The sequence below is a fragment of the Trachurus trachurus genome, assembly GCF_905171665.1.
Source record: "Trachurus trachurus genome assembly, chromosome: 6".
NCBI lineage: Eukaryota > Metazoa > Chordata > Actinopteri > Carangiformes > Carangidae > Trachurus > Trachurus trachurus.
This window is the reverse complement of record NC_139897.1, coordinates 8,213,401-8,230,097: the sequence shown is the minus strand read 5'-3', so window position 1 is coordinate 8,230,097 and position 16,697 is coordinate 8,213,401. Positions and strand designations below refer to the sequence as shown.

Here is a 16,697-nt window from a genome sequence, read left to right as displayed (position 1 = left end):
ATAGCCAATCATATCAATCATACCTGATGACGTACAGTATGTAGAGTGACAGAAACCTGATGAGGAAAAAAACAATGGGTCGGAGAAATAATGGCGTCCACCGACCTCTTTGTTTTCAAAATAAACTTGCGGTCTAAACTACTTAAAACACTTTCTAACGCTGCATGGAATGGTAAAGCGTCTGCCGCCATGTTGGATCGACAAGCTATCAACAAAGTCGCTTCGGTGTGCCCCCTCCCCCGTTCTGTGATTGGCTCCCTCGTTGAAGAAGAAATTGGGTCCATGGTTTCCAGGCTGACTTGCAGAGCGAATAAAATTGCGAGCAAAGCACCAGGCAAAGACATTTCAGGCGACCACATTTGAATTTCAGGCGACCCCACATGGGGTCCTGACCCCAAGGTTGAAAAACACTGTATTACAAGCTCTTCATGTGGAAATCAAAGTGATGCGTCTCCATCTCCTTCCCATCTACATTTAAAGTGTGCCGTTAACTTTTACTTGTTGTGACATGGCCGGCTAAACAAGCTGCCTCTACGTTTCTCACAGCGCTCCGTAGACAGGTCAGCGCAATGTAAACTATGTGGAGTTGTTATTGCCTGGCGTTGAAAGAGTATTTCCTGTTTGAATCCGGGGGTCTTCCTTTGGCTGACCTGAGCCATGGATCTTCTGCAGCCCCCCCACTCCACCCCCCCCACCCCCTTCAGCTGTCTCTCAGACAGAGCCCTGCTCTCAAGATGCTGGGCAAACAGTCATCCAGTCACCGGCCTGCTCTCCACGGCGGAACTCGTAACACGGGGAGTCGGCTCATTCACCAGCTCCTAACCCGCACCGTGGTCACTGATGACTGGTGAAGGGCTCTTTTACTTTAAGATGGGGAAATGTCACTTATAATTAGATCCTCCCTGGACATGACCCTTTAATCTTTGCCTCCTTTTCCTCTGTTGATTGTGGAGGCCTTCACAAAGGACGGCCTTGTGGACCAGATGTCGTGAGCGCTGTGTTAGGCGATGCCTCGTATGGAGGTTTTAAGGTTGTGCTTCACATAGTTTCCAGCCAACGATGACCTCAGCACGGAGCGGTCGGAACATTCGGCCGAAGACGAGGAGCATCTTCATGAATCTCTTCATTATTTGGACGGGTCCATGTCAGCTGTGTTGGGTTTCTGTGTTTGTGTGTGTGGCTGATAAAAAGCAGAAGAAACAGGAGCAGTATGAGGTATAGTGGGTACAGAAAGTATTCAAACCCCCTTCAGTTTTTCACCATTTTGCAAGTTTATGTTAATTTTTTAAAATTATTATTATCCTCATCAATCTACTCTCACCATCCCATCATTGCTACAATTCTTTCTCTGAGCTCTTGGGGCAGTTCCTTCGACCTCATGCATCTCATTTTACTCTAATATGCAAATGAGCTGCAAGGCCGTATTTAGTCATTTAGCGTGTACCTTTCCAAATCATGTCCAAACTATTTAATTCAACAAAGTTGGACTCAAATGAAGGTGTAGAACCATCTCAAAGATGGATAAAAGAAACTGACATCACCTGAAGAGTGTCAGAGCAAAGGGTCTGAATACTTATGTTCAGGTGATATTTCCGTTGTTCTTTTTTAATTAATATGCAAAAAAATCTAAAATTCTGTGTTTGTGCTGTCATAATGGGGTGGTGAGTGTAGATTGATGAGGAAAAAAATGAATGGTTTTGTTTTCAACCATAAAGCTGCAATATAACAAATGGTGGAAAACTGAATGGGGTCTGAATACTTTCCGTACCCACTGTACAGCACTAGTGAGATGCACTCGTGTTAAACGTGGTTCATCATATGGGATATTTAACTAACAATGCAGGGATGTAAAGAGTAAAAGCAAGCACTTTCACGTTCAAGTGTGGGAGCCGCAGCGGTGGGAACGGCCCTCGAGACCGCCGTCCAAGTGCTTTTGAAGTCCGTCTCCAGCCAACAATGAGAAGCATTGATTCAAACTAGCACTTCTACAGTACCACTCCTGCACAGTGGGCTGACCTGGTCAAGTACATCGGTGTTTTGACTGCCCATTTTTCCCTGAAGAGCAAATTCAATCTGCACCACTCTCCTTCCATTTTAAAAAAGAAAGAAAAAAAAAGGCGAAGGATTCTCCTCCCTCTCTCCCTTTTATCTCACTGTTGCTGTAATAATGTGCGCTGAACTCCCGCACCTGAGGGCTGATGAAAAGTGTCCTGCTGTTGTGCAGTGTTATTATGTGTCAACTGCCGCATAAAGCAACCATTCATTCCTTTCCTGGCTCTGTGCCGTTTGAATTTAGCCTCAGAAACCCTGACGTAAATGTAACATGCTAATTTTTGACTGTTGGTTCTGTATGGTGGAGGTTTGACCACATAATCATTAGTAGTGGGCTAGCCCTTAGATTTTCCATTATATATCCCAAAAATCTGCCAAACCACTTGAACAGTAACCACTCTTGAAAACACCCATGTGAAATCTTTTTTTTTTTAAACCTATTTTCTATATTCTTGATAAAAACAAGATGGATGGACACAGATCTTTATGTACTGCATGTTTCTCCAAATTCAACTAAACCTCTATCATTATCTTGATCTCTATCTCCATGTACAGTAATAGCTACATGCTGTTAGGGACGTACTCTGCATCGCTGTAGTTCAGCTGGGGCCGTTTGATCAAACCCTGCTCCGTGATGCTCTGTGTCATTCATCCCTCTGCAGAAACCATGAGTCTGACACATGAGTAGACTCCCTGCGCTGCGTCTGCCGAGGGAAGCCCCAGTGTGGTGTACTGTACTGTACATGGAAACTATTAGTGTTTAGTCTCTTATGACAAGCGCACAACAGGCAAAGTATAAGTCATCGTATAAATATAAACTCACTTTCAAGTATCCCAACGGCTGCCAGGTGTCAGATCACACATGGTGCTGGAGAGAGGACCTGCTCTGCTGTCTCAAAATCTACATAGATGATATTCTTCTTTTTTTCTTTTTCTTCTTCTTTTTTTAAATTTTAAGTAGACATTTCATTTAAAACAGTGACCACAGTGACCCCTTCTCCTCCCTTCTGTCTGTCTTGGTCTTAATAATCCTTCCATTTAGGTTCCAGGGCACTGATTAGACAGATGGCCAGCTGCTGAAAGACGCTGCAATATGGGACTGTCTGTATGATTCTTTGACAGCTCGCTCCATAGTTTTGCATTATTTTCCACTGCTGATATATTCTTGTTATGCAGTCATCCCCCTGCCACACAGCACTGTTGGCTGCAGTTTCTTCCAGTTCACCTGGGAATGAAAGAGGGAAGAAACAAAGTTACGCTAACTACATAATCTTATGCATTTATTGACCTGCCACATCTGCTGGTGCCGTACGGAGCAGGTGCTTTCAGGCGCTCGGCCCAGGATAAAATCTGTGCAGACTTGTTGTGTAATTACATCTATACAGGCCTCATCTATGTCTCATTGTTTTAAAATGTAAACAGTAAAGAGGAGATCTTTTTGAAGTTCCGCTAACAATGTTTGTCTATAGCCTGTTTTCAAGGTCGTAAAAGCGAGTTTGATTTTTACATGCAGAGCGTTGGCGTACGACGTGGTGCGTACATTCAGTCCAGCTGTGCTTTTGTTGTCTTGTTAACTGTGCCGTGAGTCAGGGTGTGGCTGATGTACAGCACAATCTGTCATTATACTGCAGCGCTGGCCCTGGCACCGACGTGTAACTTAATCAAGGTGCTTTTTACGATTCCAGATTCTCTTGTTGTTGTCTTAAGCATATGGTGAAATACACCTCGGATAAAGATGTGGTCAGCGCGCAGATCCTCGGCAGTCTGTATCAAAACGCTGCTTTATTCAGTCTGTGGCGCCCGACTCCAGTTTCATGGGATAAAACAGCTCAGCATTTATATACTAACTAACAGGCCATTGAGGGGAAGTGGTATCAGTCTGTTAGGTAAATTTACAGACCACCCACAAGGGAAAACACATCTGAGGATGATCAAAGACAATAACGCAGAGCTGTTTACTTTCCTCTTATGAAAGAGATGACATTTGTTGATACTTTGTAGGGTCAGAAAATACTGATGAAAACGTTCATACCGCGAGGAAATGTGTGTACATGTGTGCATTTGTCTGTTTGTAAACAGACTTGTACGGTTTTGTACTTCCTTTGCATTTACAGTACACATACTTTTTTTTCTTTTAAAGCACTGGCTATGGGGAGTGCCTCCTTGATGAGCCTGTGGGCCGGACGTACGAGCTGCCCACCCTCCTCCCTGGTCAGATCTACAATGCCAACAGACAATGTGAACTGATGTTTGGACCTGGATCCCAAATTTGCCCATACATGGTAAGTTGGCTCGCTATCAAAGTGGGGTAAGTAGATCTCCAATAGATGTTTTTTCCACCCAGATGTAAAGGAGAACCTTGTTTCTTCAAACCATGGGAAAGCTGAGTGAAGCCGTTATCCGTATGCTGCAGGTCAGCACACATGAAACCAAAGTCAGTTAATTGTGTCTAGTCTAAGGCTCTTTATTGTAATATAAAGTGCAGTAATTGAATCTGTAAATTCCCATGCCTGATGTATAACATGCATGCTTACAAGACACAAAGGGCCAGATTAACTCGACCCATTGTTGAATGCACAGCCGCTAATTAGAAGCTGATGTAAAATGCATCGTGAAGTCTGGGAAGCAATGAAGCACAAAAGAAAGTGTCATTCCTGCCTACTCAGAATGAAATATTCTTTTCACACTTGCTCTTCCTCCCTATAAGAAAGAAGGAAATAGCATGGACCTAACAAGAGTCTTAAAAAGACTTCATTAAAAATATATAATCACAGTTTTGTCTGCGGAGTGATGAGCCCTTTTCCAAATCAGACAAAATAATGAATTGCTTGCGTGTACTTTTCTCCACAGAAACAGTGCAAGAGGCTGTGGTGTACGAGCGCGGAGGGGGACCATAAGGGCTGCCGTACACAGCACATGCCGCTGGCTGACGGGACGGACTGTGGACATGGAATGGTGAGCTGGTCCGCATGCGCATCTGTGTTACTTAATGGACAGATCATTTTAATTCCATTTAGTGCGCTGAAACAGTAAACACAGTTCTAATGACTCACAAATGTTTTTAGTTAATAGAATAACACTTGTTGCGCTCCAGTTGATGCTGGAGGGGCCTGTTGGTTTCTCCACACAGCTGCAATCAAATGGTTGTTGTTGCGAATCGTATGTAGCAGATCACTTAGAAATTGCACATATATCTCACATAAGAAACTCCTTATCTTGTTTTTATGGGCTAGCGTGCCACAGGATTGACACAATGCATTGCCCTGATGGAGTGAAGCCCACCCATCTTGTATTTGAAGCATTATAAGACTAAAGCGATGAATCAGTTCATGCCACCACAAAACCAGACCTTGACGTCTTTCAGCCCAAATATGGGCTGATTTTGAATGTTAGTTTCGGATCATTGTGTTGCAACACTGAGTGTTTTTCCTCTTCTTCTCTAATCAGTATAGTTGTTAAATCTGGCTGCAAAAGACAAAATACCTCCCTCGCGCATCAGGATTCAAAGTGCTGCTTTGAATCCTAATGCCTTTCTGTTGTAGTTCACTTCCTCTACCAAGAAAAAGGAATAATTTATCATGCATTACTCTGCTGCCTGCAATTCTGGTTACAGAAACCCATGTATATGTAGTCAGGTGATGGCCCTAGTTAGAAACTGGAAGCTTTACCCTCAGTGTTGTTACAGGGCCCCAACCCCCATTAGCCTTCATGTTCTCCTCGCTCTGGGATGCTATGCTAATTAGGGCTGAGACGGCGGGTCAGTCTCTGAGGATACATGGAAAGAAGGGCTGCAGGGGAGGGGAGGGGGGGTCAGAAAGAGAGAGAGAGACAGACAGGGGAAAGAAAAGAGAGACAGACTGGGGAGAAAAGAGGGAGAGAGAGTCTTGAGAGGGAAAGGTGAAGACGTGGGCCCTTTGAAAGAGGATGCCGCCCGCCGTTCACAGTTGAGTCACCTTGTTGTGAACCCGTGACCCTAAAACCTCTTTAAAAGGCGGGTGAGTGGGTCAGTGGTCAGGCCGTAACAGAGCCCAGGCTGAGGCCAGCCAGCGCTCTCACAAAAGACCTCACATCAGTGATTCTGAAGAGCAGGAGGCGGGAGGAGAGGGAGGAGGAGGAGGAGGGTGAGGAGGAGGTACAGGGGGATGAGGATATGGTGGGCTGGTGTTTAACATTCGGAACATGCATGAGAGGGAGAGAGAGAAGAGGAGGAGGGTTCTCTCCTCTCCTTAACCTCCTGCCCTCCAGGAGTCTCTTGCAGTGTGGGCCCATGTAAGTCTTATATCCCCTATATCCTTTCATCTGGCTCCATCACCCTCCTTCATCCTGTCAGGCCCTGGATCAGGCTCTGTCTAGCGAGGAGAGGTTAACAGGGGATGGCTAACATCTTAATCCAACCACAACAACCGGACTAAACAGTAATGGTCCCGGGGTTGTGGCTCCCATACTGCTCTCAGCCTGTATGTGGGAGAAACGGTTGAGAAGACACGGTGTCAGTTTAATCACAGCGAGGGGTTCGCTTTAATAAGCTACAAACCTTTAACCCAACTCGGGCTGACTGGGCAACATCACCATGGACGTCTGGTCTTCATTGGAAACTTGTAAACACTCATTTGGTAATTTGCAGGTCTAAGTCGACCAAGACATGTCGATTAGAACCAGCTTAATTAGTTTGAAAGTGGAACTACTTCAAGACATGTGACCATTTATAGTTGGGAGCTGCTTCTCACACTGAAATCCTTTTATTAAAGGAATAGTTCACCAAAAAATGAAATGCTGATGAATACTCTGGAGTAGTTTTTTATTCCTCAAAGTGCATCTGGAGACCCGGGAGGTCGGTTCGTAGTCCAATGAAAACTTTAGAAGAGAAAAATAGGGCCTGAGACAAAAACGTCTATAAAACTACACAAAAACCATTTAATATTCCTCCACACCGCTCGTCCGCGGCAATCCAAGTGTCCTGAGAGTGTCCAAGAGTCCTTGTTTTACTGATAATATTAAGAGTCTGCTTGTTGCTCTATAAGGCTCTACAGCAGTGCTTTGACCTGAATGCTTGTGTGCTAACATGTGCACTCTGACAATGCTACCATGGTTGATTCTGTTCAAAAGCAGTTGCAGACTGTTATTCAAACGGGTTTGTAGTTAGATTAGTGTCTTTATGGCTGTCTGATCCTCTCCCCATTGTGTTGTCTTTGACTGTTTATTGTAAAGCACTTTGTGATTCTTACCTGTGAACGGTGCTGTATAAATAAACTGCCTACTTAGTTGTGTGTGTTAGCATTAGCGTAGTACATTTGCCAGTCGTTGGCACTAAGCATAAAGTACAGCTGAGGTTGAGGGGAGCGTCAGTCGTTGCACAGGTATATAATCATACATTTCAAATAAAACAATAATTTTATGTAAATCTATAAGCCAAATAATGATCAGTCATGATATGATTTCCTTTACCAAATACTTTGCTAATCCACCAAATATATATCTGCTGATTTGTTTCACTCATAAGGTTAGACCTCCAGCCTTGGGATTGTTTCTAAAATTCATGTAATTCCATCCAAAATATATATTTCAGTCTGGACCAAAGTGGTTGACCATCCAACAGACTGACTTTGCAACCCTGAAAGTTACTCTGCTAGCGCGTATGATCTCTCTGCGGAGGTTGTTTTCTGTCTGAACAGATTCACCAACAGTTTTCTTTTTCTTTGTGCGTGTGAGCGGTGGCACCACCTTTGTTTGTAGTGACGAAGCTTTGGTTTCCTCTTCATGCAGGGGGCTATTTGAAGTAGCATGAGTTGAAAGAGAAGGGGGGGGGGGGCCCTACTCTGACGCTCACCTGCCCGTACAGGAGTGCTTTTATGTGGTCCTTGGGTGTGGGGGGTGTTTGTGTGTGTGTTCACTGTTGTGCCAGACTCAAAAGTCTGGTAATCTGTAAACCCAGATGATTCCGCTTGATTTTTTTTTTTTTTATGTCAGTGTCAATCTTCTCTTTGTATCTTAGTAGGGAGGTTAAGCAACTTTTGACTTCAAATCATGATGCAAAGGTCCCCTTTGGCATGGAAGTACCTTAGGGTCACACACATGAGATCACACTTTGTATCCGAAATAAACAAGTTTTTAAAAAATGGCCGCTGACCATACTTGAGAGGCCCATATATTTGCTTCTGTTGTAGCTATAATGACAAATGTTGTGGAATCCAATAAAATAGGTTCCAAGACTAAAAAGACAATGATGTTCTCCTTACCATGACAATTTGAGCTAAAATATGCCTTTTCTTAAATTAAGAAAACACATGATAAAAACACATTTAGAATGTCGACTATAAACTATAATGCCTTCAGCTCCTGGATGTTATCTACAGCTTATTTGTAACATGATTGCAATATTTCAGGATTGTTTCTCAGTTTGAATGATGAACAGGGATCTAATGTTTTTCAATCTAGGGCGGACTGACATACGAAGCATAAAGAAGAAATAAATAAAGATACTGTAACATCATGAGATAGATAAGATGAGCACTAACAAGCATTCACAAAATAATGAAGCTTACCAGTTACTCTGAGAGAGGATCTATACTGTGCAGGTGAAAGAAGGCAGTCCTAATCATATGCTTTATGTGGGAGCTGCGAACCTAAACTTCCCTCAGTATATAAAAGCTGAACATTGCTTATTAAGGGCGCTCGACACTAACATTTGTTAGTTTACTTCAGGACCACAATGAAAAATGTAGCAGGTTATATACTGTAAGCCTTAAATAATGTAGAGGGTCCAATATGATGCATTTTTACATTTGAGAACAGTAAAAACTTTTTTCCTTTGACTTTAAGTTGACGTCTGATATGACCCAGAATGGGTCATACATGTAAATTCAACTTTTTTAAATCAACATCTCCTTCACTCTTTCCATGGACGTTCTTAATGCACTCCACCTATCACACCTTCTCGCCACTTCTCCTGACCCCACTCTCATTCTTTCTACAAAGAAGTCATGAGGTTCAGGTCTGAGGCTTTACCGGCTCTTAGGTCGAGCTCCTGGCTCTGAGGTGTCTGCAGGGCCCTGGGGGGGGGGGGGGGGGTGTATATGTGTGTGTGTGTAGGAAGGGCAGTGTCAGATGTGGAGGATTACAGCTATGGCCTCTATGGGGGAAAAAAAAAACTAGCAGCAGGTATTGTCTTAGCAACCAAAGCTCCCCTTTAAAGATCTGTCTCTCCAGGCCTATCATTAGCCCAAAGGCCGCCATGTCATTCTCAGGGATAACACTGGAAATATAATTTCTTGTAAAAAAAAAAGGCTGTCACCTCCTGTGCCGGCTCTGTTGGAGAAGTTTTTTGTTCTACTGGGTTATGAAACAAAGCGGGTAATTGAGGTCAGCGCTCAGAAAGTGGTTGAGAGGCACGTCCCCTAAATAAAGACTGAAAAAAAAATGTTTGTTTGTATACAGCTTAGTTGAAATAGGGCAATAGGCACTGCAGGGTTCATGGGTAGTTTTTCTCCCCCTGTGTTCCCTTCTCCTCTGACTCCCCCCCCCCCCGCCCCCCCCCTGCACTTCCCTCCCTTCGCTCCCTCTCTGTTGCTCAACGGGCCCTAGCTCTCACAGGGCGCCAGAGTGAGTAATGCGGTCACATGACCTCTTGGCGGCGTATGTCATCTAGCTCAGTGGGCCGTGCGCTAATGAGGGCATCCCATCACTTGTTGTCTATAAATACTGCCACCACCCCCCCACCCCATCCCACCCCCCTCCATCCTCTCTTCTCCTGCTCTCTTTCTCCCTTCCTCGCCCCCCCACCCCCAAACTCCCTCCCTCCCCTCCGCCCCTTTTCGGTCCCTCTCACTCTTCAAAAGGACCCTGCCTGTGCGTCTTTGTCCGTCTGTTTGTGTGTGTGTGTCTTTGATTTTGTGCGCAAGTGCACACGTGTGGATGCTCCTGTGTGTTGTAATTTGCATGCTTGCAAGATTATCTAATTTTAACTGTAAGTATGCACATTTTAACTGTAAGCATGCACACACATACACACACACATACACACACATATACATCCAGTCGTGTATGTCTGTGTGCATGTATGTGTAGATTAGGGGCCAGCCAGCTTGATCAATAAGTGCCTGTCAAGCCACAGCCGGGGACCGCTTGGTCCTCTGTCCACATCCCCACCCTTTGAAGATCCCTGCACTGCTTCGCACTACGTCATAGCTCAGTGGGTGGCAGAGAGAAAAAAGAAAAAGTGGTGACAAAGCTTGAATAAACTGTGATGCTTTCTTGTCAAAGTTTTCATTGTTCTCAGTTTTGTTGTCATATTGGATGTTTTCTAGGGAAGTTGTTGCAAAAAAAAGACATGATTTTGTCTACTCAGCTTCTGAATATGAATGAATGAACGAATTTTTATTTTCGTGTCATGCCACTACTGTGGCCCATCCCATATGGGGTACAAGACACATTTAATGATACAAAAACAAAGACTAGACAGTTCTTCCTGTTGGTATTACCTGCCACACAGGTGTGACACATAAATAAACAATTTCAGATTACTTTCAGTACTCAGTGCTCAAGCCTTTTCAAGAAATACTGAAAAAACTGAAAAAGTTGTTTTAGCTTCTCAGCATCGTCTAACCACACAAATTCGTTATTTGGATCTACCTTACTAAACAATTTTTGTCTAATAGAGTCATAGAAAGGACAGTAGAACACAAAATTAATTTCATCTCCACCTCTTGGATGTCACATAAAATGCAAATCATCTTCTGCTGTGCTAACATATCTGCCTGTCTCAATATGAAGACCGAGTATACCAGCCCTCAATTGAGCACACACTGAATATGTGTAAAACCCTCAAAAGGTCTGTCAGATAGTCTTAATAGGGACTTAATTGAGTGGTTAGTGTAAGTGAATACACGGGAAGTTGTTTTCCATTTCCAGTACATTCCTCAGAAAAGGAACGACGACCTGCTCTGGTTTCAGCCAATTAGAGCGAGATAGTGAGGTCTTGAAAAGTGAAGCCCGGGCAGAATGGAGTCTGCTGGCTGAGGCGGTGAGTGTTGGCTGCAGCTCCCTGGCAGCCTGACAGACTTGTCGTACGATGCTGGGACAGGGTGTGTGTGTGTTGGTGTGTAACGTGACTGTGTGTGTGTGTTTGTGTTTGTGTGTGCATGTGTCTGCACCGGAGCTTGGGGGTTGTGAGACTGGTATCGGTGTCACTCTCAGCTAATCTCTGGATACTTGCAGGATGTTGCCACTTTGATTTGCCATCGTCACAGACGTATCTGTGGATTTGGGCTGACAAGAGGATTGTTGTTTTAGCATTCACATAATTTGCTGACGGAATTACTGTGTCCGGTAGGTAGCGAGTGGAGCTTTCATTGCTGGATGTGGAGAAAGAAGAAGATTTTGTATTTGCATCATTATAGTGTGTTTTCAAAACTTACAACTTAGTTATTATACCCATGAATTGTTCACAGGAAATTGGCAGAAGGTGTGAATAATAACAAAATGATAAATGATGCACGTTCAGGCTTTTGACATGCTATAATAAATAGTTTTATATTAATATTTATAATAGTTGAAACCACTATGGTAGCCAGCATTAAAAGTGCTGCTTGCAGTATCAAACGCACAAAAAAGTGTCACACATAATGTGTTACATTTCTTGATTATATCCTAGTTTCTAGGTCACTGTTTGAGTTTAAGGACCTGTTACTGTTTTGATTCACTTATTACCTGCCCCTGCAATAAAAGGCAGTTTGCAAAGGCTAATGATTAGCTGGTGAGCATAGTGGAGCTTTAAGGAGAGCTAAAATGTGAGTGCATTCTGGATATACAGGTACATTCATCAGGTAGACACAAAAAGGAATGCAAATGAAACTAATGTTGCCAGTGGTGACCATGTGCCAATATTTTCCTAATTTTAAAGAGGAACTATGCAGGATTTTACCTTAGCTGTGCTTCATTTTTACCTTAATTAAACAGCTTTGGAGAAATTGTGATGGTTTAATAAATGAGAGGAGAATGGAGGCTCTCTGCCTTCCACCTAGCGTCTCTTGGCTGAAAACCAACCTTGCAGGATCAGTGCCTCTGACCCGGTGTCCCAGCTCTCGCCTCGGCAACACCGAAACACAGACATGCCCTGTAACCCGTAATCTTTTGTTTATGACAGATACACAAACATACACATCGTAACATCGTAAATGATATATAACGTTATCCACCACTCCATGGATTGCTTTCTCATCGGCTTCATTAAAAACAAATGCACATGACAGAAGGAGGGTTAGCAGAACAGAAGAAAAGTGACCAGACTTGCATAGTTCCCCTTTAATAATATTGTGAATAATTGTCATGATATTAAGCTGGTTAAAAATGAATGAGTGCAGCTTTGAAAGATTATAAGAGGTGTGTGTGTGTGTGTGTGTGTGTGTCTCAGCTGTTGTACTCTACTGAGCGAGACAGGCCGACAGTAAAAGTGTCTAAATGCAGGTGAATGAAACAGCTGATGGGACCAAACTACTCATTCACTTTAATGACCACCCTTCGTGGAAACATGTGAGGAAAGGAGGGATCACAGAGAGGACAGAGAGGGTAGGAAACACAGTGAGGAGATACAGTAAAAAGGAGAGGTTGGTCAGGGTCACGGTTGCCTCATGTTGTCTCTCTTTGTCACCTTCTCCTCCTTCTCATCATCTCTCTTCCTCCCCCCTTTTCACAGCCTTTAATCACAAGGGGGAGAGGAAATCTGGAGCGCTCCCAGTGATGTATTTATGCCTTGGCTGAGAATTTAGTCAGTGGAGATCCAGTTCAAAATAGCAACTGTCATCTGACTTATTTGTAAAGAGACCAATGTGTAGAATCCTTAAAGTGATAGTTCAACAAATTGGCCCATTGCCATAATCCCAATAGTTTTAGGAGTAGGTTCGTTACCTTTAATTGTCGGTGCAATCTATTTTTAGAACGGCGGAGCAGAGCCGTGAGCTGCTCAGAGCTATGCTACGGAGGCTAATGGGATTTCTTGGTTTCCTTCATCAAACTCATCAAATACACAATCCAACAACTCCAAAACGCTCTGGTGGACAAGATGTGACCTGCACATTCATCACGCTATGAGATAGTAATGGAACATTACACAGAGTTGTTCCAGAGGCAAATGCAGAGATTGCTTGCCGAAAAACTGCCGCATCAGTAGTTTTGCATGAATTTACCAAACATGCCAAAATGTTGAACTATCCCTTTAACTACTCCTGTATAGCTTCACCAGCATTTCATCAACTCTCACCTCAAGGTCAAGTTATTAGACCCGTGACTGGAAATCCTGACTTATTGAAAATGACCAGCTGGGGTCCATATTGTGCCATTTTTAACAAGTGACGTAGTTTTGGGATCGCCGCCTGTTCTACACGTGCAATGTAAAGAAGACAGGACTCTCCGCAAAGCATCACAGACACAGAACCAAACCCCCAACAACAGGCCAAGGCCAAAGTGAACTCCGAACCCAGAGAGCCATGAGAAAGACACCGCAACATGAAAGCCGATGCCTTTTGGAAATGGCCGTGTTAAAATGAAAGAGCGGGGTGGCTTTTTAAAATCAGTCCTCTGCCTTCTCATTCCTGCGGTGATGTATGGCTTGGAGTTCAGAAATGAGGTGCTCTCTGCAACAGTTTCCTGGCAATTACAGGGTGCTAACCTCTAAAGCAGCCAGCTGAAGAGCTCCGAGCAGATGCCGCTGTCCTCAGCTGAGCTCGCCGGTGACTGCAGCTCTCCGTGCTCGTGTGTGAGTTTTTTGAAAACTTTGTTTCGACTGTCGGAGTGTGATTAGAGAGCAGAGTCGAGGGCATCGTGTCGTTATAGGTGTACAATACAGTATTGTGCGCGCCTGTGATATATGTGTGCATGCACATGTCTGAGTATGTGTTGGTGAGTCAGCGTGTGTCTTTGTGAAATTCCTAATTTGAAACACGTGCTGGTCACAGCTGGACAGGTTCCTCTCACAAGAGCTTCAAATGTCTCACCACATTCCCAATTGAGGGCAAATTTGGCCAATGTTTCCAGGAAAGTGGTCTGCCGGTGTCCCTAATGCTTGTTTGAGCTTTTGTCAAGACCTATACCTCTCACCTCGGTGTTTCCCCAAGAGTGTGTTTGTGCACTGCGGAAAGAGAGGCTAATTGGAAATGAGCGTGGCCCCCAGATGCCTCCACACACACACACACACACAGCAATGACTCTCCCACTTAACACACATTCACATATGTGCACATACATACACACACACACACATACATCATCTCGCACAGATGTTTTTTTCCTTCCACCCCCCAGCCCCCCTCCCCTCCTTCTTTCTTCTTTTCACCCACATCACCTTTTCAAGCCAAACAAAACGGTTGTAAACACAGAGTGCCAGCGGGGGGAGTGGAATGCCTCAGAGGCTTACACAGGCTTTGGTCCTCTCTGACAGACAGTCCTCCTTGTGTTTGACAGCTCCTCGGGTCCCGCCTCCCGGTTGCACCGCGGTGGTCCCTGCGTCGTGGCCCTTTGCAATTTCCCATAAGGGGATAAGGGGGGGGATGGGTGGCAGTGGAGAGGACGTATATAGAAGGGGATGCCCAGGTCTGGGTTGTCAGTCCAGGAGATGAGGTGGGGGGAGGGGGATGTGAGAGCTATAAGAGGAGGGAAACTCTTTGTTGTGACAAAGGCAAACTCAGGATTTACTTCTTTAAATGTGTTTCTGTGACAATTTCATGACCTCTGATTGTTTAGCTCTTTTACCAGATCACATTGCTCAACTAACAGACACCTGTTTTCCTTCCTGTGGTGTGGAATCTATTTCCTCTCATGGATGTTTTATCGCATTCTTTGTAGTGCTTTCTATTAATTCATCATTTGTGCACGTGCAAAATGATCAGTGCCTTCAGTTTGCATGTACAGTTGACTCGGAGAGGAAGAAAGGGTGAGGCCGTTACTCAAACCAGGTCTGGATTATGGAAATGTCTGTGGTGTGTTTAGCCCATAGCCTGCAGCTGTTAACACCTGTCTGTCATTGTGCGCAGACTTTACACTCCATCATTAGATGCAAACAAGGGATGGTCGAGGTTGCGGTGCCAGATTCTCTGTGTATGTTTACATGTGTTTGTGTGTATGACTTTGCACTTTTGCAGGTGTTCACCTGAGATAATGACGGCAAGTTGCAAATTAGTTTCAGAGCAGGAACTGGCCGGCTTAACGATGCCGGCCGGGTGATGGCTTTGATTGATATCCTTTTATTAGCATAATTATGAAAATCCACTGAAGTGGATCTCATATGGTTCTGGTTCTGTTCTCAGTTCTGAAGAGTATTATGTTTTTTTGTTGTTTTTTTAAGGGATTGAATATCTTGGCGTGTGGCCAGCTGAAATGATAGCAGGTGTACTTCCCATCTGGATCAACCTTAAAGGAATAGTTCACCAAAAAATGAAATTCAGTCATTAGTGACTCAACCTCATGCTGATGAATACTCCGGAGTAGTTTTTTATTCCTCAAAGTGCATCTGGAGACCTGGGAGGCTGGTTCGTAGTCCAATGAAAACTTTATATGAGATTAATAGCGCCCGACACAAAAACGTCCATAAAACTACACAAAAACCATTTCATATTCCTCCATACTGCTCGTCTGTGGCAATCCAAATGTCCTGAAGGGATATAGTCCAGAGTTTACCCGAAACAACGTCATTGAGGCAAGTGTAAAAATGTCCTAAATGACGTCGGTTCGAGTAAACTCTGGACTATATCCCTTCAGGACACTTGGATTGCAGTGGACGAGCAGTGTGGAGGAATATTAAATGGTTTTTGTGTAGTTTTATGGACGTTTTTGTGTTGGGCCCTATTTTTCTCATATAAAGTTTTCATTGGACTACAAAATGGCTTCCCAGGTCTCCAGATGCACTTTGAGGAATAAAAAAACTACTCCTAGAACTAGTATTCATCAGCATGAGGGTGAGTCACTAATGACTGAATTTCATTTTTTGGTGAACTATTCCTTTAACAAACTGAACTCAGAAACACAGTGTGCATTAACAAACTGAGGGAGCATCCTCCCGTTCCTCACAGTCTTAAAGATGTGTACCTCAGCAGATCCTCAGCTGAATAGGAGACTGGAGTTCCTGATGTCAAGCCAGTAATGAACTTTGTTCCTCTTGTTATCACGACTCTAGAGTTTCCTTATCGTGGTGCCACCGCTCCTCGTGCCTGTGTGCCCGGATGACGGGTTACGTACCCAGACAGACGCCGTCTTGTCCTGCATTCCTTCAGTGAACAGGACCCTCCGATATCTTAGTCACTGGGACAGGGATTTGGTTACACACAAAGGGAAATGGGCCTGCCGTGCTTCGCTTATGAAAGCAGTGTTAGCACTTCTTGGCAAAGGTTGGCGAGCGGGTAAAAACAGTTTGATACTAGGCGCCTTATTATTTTCTGGGTCTGCTGTATTATGGATGCATATTACGTAATTTTATATTCACAATCTAAGCTGAAGATTGATTCGCTCCATCGTCTCTGGCCTGAGAGATGGATTTCGTATTGTTTTTCACATGCTCTCTCTTTGTGGCTAAACTAATTTTGTTGAATCAGGCTTATGTGAAAACACAGTCCATGTGAAAAACGCTAAGACTGAGGAAACAAAGGGAGTTCATGGAATGG

General features: G+C 44.0%; 1 protein-coding gene across 1 annotated transcript in view; it reads left to right on the top strand.

The window, feature by feature from the left end:
- Positions 1-16,697, top strand: part of LOC310987720 (A disintegrin and metalloproteinase with thrombospondin motifs 20) — a 140,016-nt gene that overhangs the window by 73,377 nt on the left and 49,942 nt on the right. The window contains exons 12-13 of the mRNA XM_083974119.1: positions 4,193-4,334; positions 4,903-5,007. Coding sequence (XP_083830245.1) covers positions 4,193-4,334; positions 4,903-5,007 — 247 coding nt within the window. The remainder of the gene's footprint in view (positions 1-4,192; positions 4,335-4,902; positions 5,008-16,697) is intronic.